At 39.3% G+C, this 11,126-nt stretch overlaps 2 protein-coding genes across 2 annotated transcripts; both read right to left on the reverse strand.

Annotated features, from left to right (window-relative positions):
• Window positions 1-3,383: 3,383 nt before the first annotated feature.
• SPIN3 (spindlin family member 3) lies at window positions 3,384-4,885 on the reverse strand. Its single transcript, XM_082445028.1, has 2 exons — window positions 4,643-4,885; window positions 3,384-4,287 (listed from the first exon to the last, which is right to left on the reverse strand). Exon 2 carries the CDS (start codon window positions 4,283-4,285, stop codon window positions 3,509-3,511), a length of 777 nt encoding a protein of 258 aa, XP_082301154.1. The 5' UTR covers window positions 4,286-4,287; window positions 4,643-4,885; the 3' UTR covers window positions 3,384-3,508.
• A 4,293-nt stretch (window positions 4,886-9,178) lies between these two features.
• On the reverse strand, window positions 9,179-9,721 carry LOC309651883 (protein S100-A11). The gene has a single exon (XM_082445035.1). The coding sequence runs from the start codon at window positions 9,656-9,658 to the stop codon at window positions 9,347-9,349; it is 312 nt and encodes a 103-aa protein (XP_082301161.1). The 5' UTR covers window positions 9,659-9,721; the 3' UTR covers window positions 9,179-9,346.
• Window positions 9,722-11,126: the final 1,405 nt, after the last annotated feature.

The raw sequence follows: 11,126 nt of genomic DNA on the forward strand, positions 1-11,126 counted from the left end.
CGATCATGTTTACATACATTTCACATTCTACTAGTCAGAAAAATTTACCTGGCAGAAATTGTTGGTTTGCAGGGACATGTAAGTTTTCATTAAACTAGGTTGGGGTATGGAAGTCCGAATTAATCATACCTCCTTCCCTTCCAGATTCTGAACCAACTAAAAAATATACACAGGAATCAAAGAGGGATTAAAATACCAGCTTTAATATATTGTTAAATGAAAAAGCAAAATTCATAATAGCATGTATAGTATGCCACAATTGTATAAAAATCTGATATACACATATATAATATACTTGTAAATACATGGATTATCTCCGGAAAAATACATAGTAACTGGTAAGAGTGGTTATCTTTGGAAATTGGGACTGAGGTCAGGGGTGGGAGAAAAGGAAGGAGACTTACTTTATACTGTATATCCTTTTGTACTGTTTGATTTTTACCAGAGGTGTGTGTTTTTGTCCAAAAATGATTTATATGTTAAAAATTTTTAAAGAATAAAAATAGATACCAGCTTTATTTCTGACAGGTCTGGACTGGAGAACATGTTTTGGACCTAAGCCTGAAATGAACTTTTACCCCAAGTGTAAAGACAATGGATCCCCCACCCCAGAGGATGAGAGAGGCCTACAGATTAGATGTTTACCCAGCCATGTAGTGAAGGACTGTAGTCTTTTCCATATCTTTCTGTGAGAAATGAGCTCAAGAGCCAAGAGGGCCCTAAGTTGCATATCCATAATAACCCTTTTCTCAAGTTCACCAAGTTATTTCTCCTCTCATTTGGGAGACGGGTAGAAATTTTCTTCCAAATATTTTTGAGAGGCACAAGTCCTTTAGTTTCTTGGCCAGGAACATGGAGAGAGGCAGAGGATAGATCCTATCATACCTTTGGACATTTCTGTCCAGATTGCCAACACCCAAGACAAACAAGGTTTGGCTGTCCCCTTTGGGGAAGACCAGCAGTATCTTAGGAATGTCCTGCTGCCACTTGTGTAAGACTGGTGAGCAGTTCTGCTTTTGCCCCAGAAGGCTCTGAAATAAGTCAAACTAAAACAGTAATTAAATTAACTCTAAGGCTACGTTACACCCCAGGTTGAAAATTCACTCACTATTTTATCCCCAATTTATAATTATGTCCAGCCACATTATCTGACATAGCTTACAAAGATTATACAATAAGCCCTAAAGATAGCATTAAAATACTACAAATAATACAATATCAACAACATAATGAAAATGCCTTAATTTGAACTGTATGAAAATCACACCAACTATTAAACTCCAAGGGAAAAATGAATGCCCCCAATTAAATTTCTATTTTAAAGTCCAAAGGAATTAAAGTCCAAAATTCTGCCTTCCCCAAATTCTTGGTTTTTCTGATGTCAGCCATACAGATCTCACAAAGATGTCTGGACAGATATGGGGTTCCTTCAGCAGCTGTAGCCTGGGCTGTCTTCCTCTTGATTTGGTGTAGTTCCTTCAGAACTTCAGGAGTTGAATTAATCTAACCCCACAATTGCATGTCATATATATATGTCATACATTAAGAGTCCACAGGGTCAACAGGACATAAGATTATCACAGTGCCAGCCTCACATCCAAAAAATTAGCAAGCACACTAATCCTCAGCCTCTAAAACAGATATCTCAAGCAAATTTATGCCCCCAGGACTTAGTAAATAGGGTAATACAGACCCACATTGCTGTCATCAGTCAAATATCTGAGCAGAGACTTAGTGGCATCAAAAGGAAGAAACACAGACAGAGAAAACATGGAAGAAGAGAATACTTTCTTGCTTTCATCCTCAGCAGGATGCCAGTCTGTCTGTGCCAGTAGTCTGGACTCCATGACCTGTGAACTTAAACTAATTTGGAAGATATTTCCCAAGTGGTTGATTGTACTGTCATGAGTCCCAGCCTCAAATTTGCAGAAGTCCATGGCCTGTGTGTTACTGCTAATGGAGCTTCTATCAGAAACCCAATGAGAATGCATTGGCTTTGGCCGGGTGCTTCTCTCCAAAACCCTGCTTATTTTTCAACCTTTTCTTTCCTAGTTAACTTTCCAAAGTTAACCTTCACTAATGCCTTCAATAATGGAAGGTACAAGGCCCACTCCATTACTTATTTTTCTGCTGAAGTAGGGCTCACCCTTATCTGCACATGAGTTTCTTAGGTCCAGCCAAGAAACAGGATAAAGTTGAAAAACAAAACACTAACAAATATCTATTAGATTTCTATCTACCAATGCCAGCATTTAAAACATCATTAAGCACTTAGAACATCATTAAGTGTATTGATCATCTAGCACTGATTCTAATCTCTGTGTTCCTCAGTCCTGTTAGGACACCAGAATAAATGAACTCACCAGTTCCTACAAGGAAGCAAAGCCTATTTTCAGCTTTTCTTAGTTCTAGCAAGTGCATTGCCCACTTCATATGCTGGGACTCAGAAGTCTTCTAAGAATCAAATGAAAACCTAATTTAAAATTTTTCAAAGCGTCCTTCTTGGTATAGGAAAGAAATCTGTATCTCAGCCTGATTCCAGATTTTTGCTCTTTTATATTGAGGTCCGAGACAGATCTGCCAACCCTTGCCAAACCTAGCCTTTACCCTGTGACTGAGGACTAGGGCTAGAGCCCGGCCTAAAGCTCTATTGGGCTGGCAAAGCCCAATTGTGCTAAAGTCTGCCTGCACAGCCTGTGTCTGTAAAAACCCACTCCTTGTCTGCAGGTACCAGCCAGAGCTATTGTAGACAACAGAAATCCTAATGCCATTTATGACCAACCATGATTTCTCCACTTGCGGTTTGGTTCCCAAATGCTTGCCTTCTTAACAATTTTGTAAGGTTTCTCAGCCTATGCTTATGTACTAAAATGCAAAATAATTACCCTCTTGATTTCCGAACCAAGTTTAGTAATAGGTACAAGAATCAGAGAGGGAACAAAATATTAACCTTACTTTCAGTACAGTTAGAATTTAAAATGCAACTTAGAAGACCAAAATAAGCTTCCCATTCCTCCCCATATTAGACTTTTGAAGAGGAGGGGTTGAATTGCAAAGACACTTACCCAGCCAGCCCTAAGGGGAGGGCTGAATTGCAAAGAAATTTACCCAGCCAGCCATATTGAATATCTCAGGAAGCTTCACACTTCAGTGAGTGCAGATTGTCCAAATCCCCAAAAGAATGAAGCAAGAGGTGTTCAGCTACCTTTAGCCTATTAACACCACCCAAGATAAAAATATGGGGCAATGGATGTCAGACTTTACCCTTCTCACTAATTAGATAAGTCAATCATTCTTCTGTGGGGAGGAACCAGTAAAAAGGTTGGAGATAAAGGCAAAAGGTTTCTTCAAAAAATGTCTGAGAGGGTGGAAGTTCCAATTTTTTGCCAGGCAAAAGTGTGAAAAATTGGGAGAAGATGGTTCTTACAAACTGTAAAGCAATCAAGACTTTTTGTGTGTTCAGATTTTACAAACAGTCTCACATATTTGGCAAATTTCAAAATGACCTCTAAGATGTTTTTACCAAATCATAGACATAGATATGGAAATCATCATCAAATTTGATGAAGTACACAGAGGGTTTTGCTTCCACCTGATGAATGACCATGCCAGTTCTCTTGGAGCCATCCTCCTTGGCATATTCCACCTGTTTGCCTACTAGGCTGTCTATGACTTCTCCTGGCTCCCTCTCTGCGAGAGGAGAATCATTGGAATCTGGAAGGATGTGTAGGTCACCGTCTTTATAATCATCTAAGAGCTGGTACATATATAATACAGGATCTTTCTCATAGGTAATGTAAAACCATGTGTTCATGACAGGTGCCTGAGCTAAGACCATCCCCCTCCATTCATTTTTGGAACCTTCCTCTGTCTCAAAAATATGTTCCACTGCTTTGCCAATCATAATTTCTGTTAAGTGTGTATCACTGATTCTAGATGATGCAACTCTATTAGGAAGGATTTCAAGTGATGACACTCTTTCATCTCTGTGAAGTTCCAATCCATAAACACAGTCAAATCCATCATATTTGATAAGATACAGAGAGGGATTTACAGGTACCTGATCCAGAACGGTTCCCTTCCACTGTGTTAGAGGTTCATCTCCGTCTTTCCATCCGTGCCGAATTCTGCAGCCTACGATGTTCCTCCGATGCTGGGAGGTGGGTCTGCTCCTATGCTTCTTGTGTGCAGCCTTTCTCTTCATCACGGTCACAGACACACTGGCATGTCCTGCGCCTGTCCTGGACCGCTGCCCTGCAGCTGCTTTTCCGAGCGGGGTCTTCATGCCTGCGCGGAGCACAGTAGCAAGGAGGACCAAGAAATGAAATCAAGAAAAAATAAATTCAATGCATGACACGGTGAACTTTTTCTCCTAATTAGTGCATTCTATGCACCCACGCCTAAGTTTTTCCCGAAAGCTATGCAGAAAGGCTGGAAATCAAGGCATTCTGGCTGCGTGCCTGCAGTAACCTTTCTCCCCAGCTAGTTCAGGCTATGCTAGCGCGAAGGAGTTGCGGTTGCAGTCAAAGAAATAGGGTGCACCCTCCTATTCCTCCCGCCCTGCGTCCAACACTGTCCAGGCCAGGGGGCACAGACTCCCCCAGGCCGGGGATAGCGGGCCTCGCGTGCCCAAATCGGGCACCTCGCTGCTGCCTCCGCGGTGAGCCTGTGTCAAAGGAGGACCAGCAGACGACGAGCCAGGTGCTTGCTAGAGCTGGGAGGGAGGATCCTTAGGAGAGGAGCGTGTCAAGTGGGCTGCTGGACAGGCAAACAGGATGGCGGCAGTGTCTCCAGCACTCGGCTCGCGGGCCCTCCGCTCCCTGTTGGCAGCAGCGGCCCCTCTGCCACATCAGGTTCCCACCAGCCGCTGCAGTCGCCGCAGTCTCCTCCCTCTTTTCCGTAGAGCACAGCTTCCGGCCAGGAGAGAGGCCTCCCCTTCCTGCCCAGAAAAGCACCCCCCGCACCTCGCCCGCCAACTCTCTTGTCCGCCCCTGCCCTGGGCCTGGGAGACGCTCTTTGGTTCCTTGCCCCGCCCCTTTCCCAAAATCTGGAGCCGCCTGGCCAACAAATCCCCTCCCCAACCGCCTTGCGCCCCCTCTTCAGTTCTGGGCCCCCAGTCTCCCCACCCCCACCCTTATCCTTACCTCAGTACCCCTGACCCATCTGCTTTTCATCCTCCAGGAATTTGCCCTTTCATTTCCCCCTGTCATTCTGGAGTTATTCTTTATATACAGAAACCTGCCTTTTCTGTCATTTAAGGGAATTTGAGGTAGGAGAGAAATGCACTAGTGCTCAGTCTGCCATCTTGACCCAATCTCTCGGTAATTTTTACTGACTTGTACTCCCGGACTTGTTGAGGATAATTTTTTTTTTTTCTTTTTCACTGATTGCAGAGGAATTGTATGGTCAATGTGTGCACGGTGTAAAGTTTAGCAAATTGACATGAAGAAGAAAATAATCAACTATAAACCCACCTCCCATTCTGCAGGGCTCATAGCCAAATATTAACACTTTCCATTGCCTTTTTAATACGCTCTTACAAAGCTGGGATAATTTTGCATATGCATTTTCATGGCATGCCCTTTTCCATATAGAATAAGTGTTTAATCAGGTTATTAGATATTGTCTGAAACATGTTTTGTAGTGGCTTCACTAAAATCAGCATAAGGATATTTTCACAGTTTAACCATTCCCTCCCACCTTCACATGTTTAGTTTAAAAAAAAATACTTATAAAATGATGCTTGCATACGAATGATTAATCTGTTCTTTTGAACAGAATAATTTAGATGTAAACTTATAATCAAAACAATTATTACAATTATAACAAGAATTTAGTATTTCAACACTGCGAGATCATAAATCTATGGAGAAAGACTTATTTTAGAAGAGATTCAAACAGTTTTGTTTTCATTACAGCCATCGTAGTGGGTGTGAAGTAGTATCTCATTGCGGTTTTAATTTCCACATCTTTTTTTATGGTTAAATGTGGTTACTTTTAATTTTTATTTTTAACAATTTTTTATTGAAATACAGTTAATTCACAATACTGTGCTAGTTTCAAGTTCACAGCAAGGTGACCCAGTCACACACACACATGAATAAATATGTATACTCTTTTTTCACATTCTCCTCCATTACAGGTTACCATAAGACATTGAGTATAGTTCCCTGTGCTATACAGTAGGTCCTTGTTGTTTATCTGTTTTATATACAGTATTGCATATATTTTAATCCCAGACTCCTAATTTATCCCTTCCCCCTCCCCTTTGGTAACCATAAGTTCGTTTTCCATGTCTGTGGTTCTATTTCTGTTTTGCAAATAAGTTCATTTGCATAATTATTTTAGATTCCACATATAAGTGATATCATATGCTATCTTTGTCTGGTTTACTTCACTTAGTGTGATAATCTCTAGGTCCATGCATGTTGCTGCAAATGGCATTATTTCATTTTTTTAATGGCTGAGTAATATTCTATTGTATATATGTACCACATCTTTTTTACTCATTCATCTGTCGGTGGACATTAGGTTGCTTCCATGTCTTGACTATTGGAAACAGTGCTGCAATGAATATTGGGGTGCATGTGTCTTTTCGAACCATGTTTTTCTCTGTATATATGCCCAGGAGTAGGATTGCTGGATCATATGTTAGCTCTATTTTTAGTTTCTTAAGGAAACTGCTACTGTTCTCCATAGAGGCTGTACCAATTTACATTCCAACCAATGGTGCAGAAGGGTTCCCTTTTCTCCACACCCTCTCCAACATTTATCATTTGTAGACTTTTTCATGATGACCATTCTGATTGGTGTAAGGTGATATATCATTGTAGTTTTAATTTGCATTTGTCTAATAATTAGCGACGTAGAGCATCTTTTCATGTGCCTCTTGGCCATCTGTATGTCTTCTTTGGAGAAATGCCCATTTAGGTCTTTGGCCCATTTTTTGATTGGGGTATTTGGTTTTTCGATATCAAGCTGCATGAGCTGTTTGTAAATTTTGGAGATTAATCTCTTGTGGGTCGCATCATTTTCAAATATTTTCTCCCATTCTTTGGATTGTCTTTTCATTTTGTTTATGGTTTTCTTTGCTGTGCAAAAGCTTTTAAGGTTAATTAGGTCCCATTTGTTTATTTTGTTTTTATTTCCATTACTCTAGGAGTTGGATCAAAAAAGATATTTCTGTGGTTTATGTCAAAGAGTGTTCTGCCTATATTTTCCTCTAAGAGTTTTATAGTATCTGGCCTTACATTTAGGTCTTTAATCCGTTTGAGTTAGTTTTGTGTATGGTGTTAAATAATGTTTTAATTTCACTTTTTTTACATGTAGCTGTAAAGTTTTTCCAGCACCACTTATTGAAGAGACTGTCTTTTCTGCATTGCATATACTTGCCCCCTTTGTCAAAGATAAGGTGACCATAGGTGTGACCATAGGTGTGTGCCTTTATCTCTGGGCTTTCTATTCTGTTCCATTGATCTATATTTCTGTTTTTGTGCCAGTACCATATTGTCTTGATTACTGTAGCTTTGTAGAATAGTCTGATTCCTCCAGCTCCATTTTTCTTTCTTAAGGTTGCTTTGGCTATTTGGGGTGTCTTGTATCTCCATAAAAATTTTAAGATTTTTTTTAGTTCTGTGAAAACTGCCATTGATAATTTGATAGGATTTGCATTGAATCTGTAGATTGCCTTGGGTAGTATTGTCATTTTGACAATATTGATTCTTCCAATCCAAGAACATGGTATATCTTTCCATCTGTTTGTGTCGTCTTCAATTTCTTTCATCAGTATCTTATAGTTTTTGGAGAACAGGTCTTTTGCCTCCTTAGGTAGGTTTATTTCTAGGTATTTTATTCTTTTTGATCCAGTGGTAAACGGGAGGGTTTCTTTAATTTCTCTTTCTGATCTTTTGTTGTTAGTGTATAGAAATGCATAGGTTTCTGTATATTAATTTTGTATCCTGCAACTTTACCAAATTCATTGATGAGCTCTAGTATTTTTCTGGTAGCATCTTTAGGATTTTCTATGTATAGTATCATGTCATCTGCAAACAGTGAGAGCTTTACTTCTTTTCCAATTTGGATTGCCTTTATTCCTTTTTCTTCTCTGATTCCTGTGGCTAGGGTTTCCAAAACTATGTTGAATAAAACTGGCGAGAGTGGACATCCTTGTCTTTTTCCTGATCTTAGAGGAAATGCTTCCAGCTTTTCACTATTGAGTATGATGCTAGCTGTTGGCTTGTCATATATGACCTTTATTCTGTTGAGTTATGTTCCCTCTATGCCCACTTTCTGGAGAGTTGTTATCATAAATGCGTTGTTGAAATCTGTCAAAAGCTTTTTTCTGCATCTATTGAGATGATCATATGGTTTTTATTCTTCAATTTGTTGATGTGGTGTATCACACGGATTGAGTTGCAGATATTGAAAAATCCTTGTATCAGTGGGATAAATCCCACTTGATCATGGTGTATGATCCTTTGATTGTAATGATAGATTCGATTTGCTAGTATTCTGTTGAAGATCCTGCATGTATGGTCACCTGTTATATTGGCATGTAATTTTTTTTTTTTGTGGTATCTTTTTCTGGTTTTGGTATCAGGGTAATTGTGGCCTCATAGAATAAGATTGGGAGTGTTCCTTCCTCTGCAATATGTTTGGACTAGTTTCAGAAGGATAGTTGTTAACTCATCTCTCAATGTTTGATAGAATTCACCTGTGAAGCCATCAGGTCCTGGGCTTTTGTTTTTTGGAAGTTTTAATTTTTTTAAAATTTTTATTTATTTATTTATTTATTTATTTATTTATTTATGTATGTATGTATTTATTGCACTCATAGTCCTTTATTTGTTTGTTTATTCATTTATTGTCCCCCCCCCACTAGAAGGTAACATCAGTGAAGGCAGGACCTTGTCTGTCTTGCTGACTGTATTTTCAAAGCCTATGACAGTGCCTATAGTTGGGGTGTGTAGACGTTTAATGAGTGAACAATAAGTGACGTCTCTCCATCAGTCTGAGTAATTTAGATGATTATGTTGGTATCATTAGTCATGATTATGTATACACCCACGATGCATTTTTACTATTTACTTTGCAACTTCTGGTAACTGTTTCCATCAATCTAATTTATATTCCTCCCAGTCATCTCCCTCCCTTGCACAAATTTACTGACTCTCCAGTGTGTGCTTTAGAAAACAATATTGTTTTATTACTACCAGCAGGAGTGGCCTGCATGGGGTGGTGGGTGCACTGGGCTCAGGGTATGTGTGGGCTGTGAGGGGTAGATGATAATTGGGAAGCTGAAGGAAAGGGAGTGGGGCTGGAGGCCAGGCCCAAAGGCTCCTCTGATTTACTTCTGGGAAGAGGTAGACTTAATAAAGGAGTCATGGCAAGCTAGGGCCAGGCCGCCAATAGGATTAAGAAATTCTTGGAAATCTAGCTGTCCATCAGAGTCGAGGTCCAGCTTCTTCATCATGCGGTCAAGGACACCAGGGTCCTTCTGGTTCTTTGTGAAGGCACCCAGCTCTGTATTCATGAAGATAAGGAACTCGGCCTTGGAGAGTTTGCTGTTGTTACCGTCCCTTCCAGCATGCTTTTGGAAAATAGCAATCAGAGACTCGATGCACCGTTCAGTCTCTGTAGGGCTGGATATTTTTGCCATGTTCGGAGAGGAGCGAAGCACGGGGCTGCGAGTGAGGAGCGGCGAGGCAATCACTCTTTTGGAAGCTTGAAATCCCAGTTTCAATTTAATGCTTGTGATTGGTCTGTTTTTATTTTTTTCCTGGTTTAGTCTTGGGAGATTGTACCTTTCTAAGAATTTGTCTGTTTATCTAGGTTGTCCATTTTATTGGCCTATATTTGCTTGTAGCAGTCTCTTACAATCCTTTGTATTTTTGTGGTGTCCCTTGTAAGTTCTCCTTTTTCATTTCTAATTTTATTGATTTGAGCCCTCTCCCTTTTTTTCTTGATGAATCTGACTAAAGCTTTGTCAGTTTTATTTATCTTTTCAAAGAACCATCTTTTAGTTTCATTGATCTTTGCTATTGTTTTCTTCATCTCTATTTTGTTTATTTCTGCTGTGATCTTTATGATTTCTTTCCTTCTACTAACTTTGTGGGGTTTTTTTTTTGTTGTTCTTTCTCTAGTTGCTTTAGGTGTAAGGTTAGGTTGTTCATTTGAGATTTTGGATGTAGGGTATCTTTTTTGGTAGGGTCTAGCATTTTTCTGTAGGTGGTAGTTCAGTAGTTAGTTGTGATTGTGGTGTTTCTTTAAGAAGGGTTGAGCCCATGTCCTTCTACTCTGCCATCCTGTCTTTACCAGTGATCTCATGTTATTTTGATTATTGTAGCTTTGTAGTATAGTCTGAAGTCAGCAAGGGTGAATATTTCTAGCTTTGTTCTTTTTTCTCAAGATTGCTTTGATAATTCAGGGTCTATTGTGATTCCATATAAATTTTAGGATTATTTGTTCTACTTCTCTAAAAAGTGACATAAGTATTTTGAAAGGGATTGCATTAAATCTGCAGATTACCCTATGAATTACGGATATCTTAACAATATCATTTCCTCATATCCATGACTAAGGGATATCTCTCCATTTCTTTGTGTCAGCTTCAATTTCCTTCATCAGTGTTTTAAAGTTTTCACAATATAAGTCTTTCACCCTCTTGGGTGTGCTTAATCCTAAGTTTATCAATGTTATTTTAAAAGGGACTTTTTTCTTGCTTTCTTTCTCTTTGTGATAGTTCATTATTAGTGTATAGAAAAGCAACAGATATATGTATATTAATCCTGTATCTTGCAACTTTAGGGAATTCATTTATTAGTTCTGTTTGTATGTGGGGACTTTTTCCATATATAGTATCATGTGATATGCAAATAGTGAGTTTTACTTTTTCCCTTACAATTTGGATGCTTTTCTTCCTTTTACTTCTTTGATTGCTGTGGCTAGGCCTTCCACTGTAATGTTAAATGTAAATGGTGAGAGAGGGCATCCTTCTCTTATTGCTGATTTTATAGGAAAGTCTTCCATCTCTTCACTCTTGAGTATGATGTTAGCTGTGGGTTAGTCATAAATGGTCTTTATTATGTTGAGGTATGTTCCCTGTACACCAAACTTCATGAGCATTT

The sequence above is a fragment of the Balaenoptera physalus genome (genome assembly GCF_965194825.1).
Source record: "Balaenoptera physalus genome assembly, chromosome: X".
NCBI lineage: Eukaryota > Metazoa > Chordata > Mammalia > Artiodactyla > Balaenopteridae > Balaenoptera > Balaenoptera physalus.

Excerpts from the sequence above, each read along its gene's own strand:
- SPIN3 (XM_082445028.1), bottom strand. The coding sequence starts at position 4,285 with ATGAAGACCCCGCTCGGAAAAGCAGCTGCAGGGCAGCGGTCCAGGACA.
- LOC309651883 (XM_082445035.1), bottom strand. The coding sequence starts at position 9,658 with ATGGCAAAAATATCCAGCCCTACAGAGACTGAACGGTGCATCGAGTCT.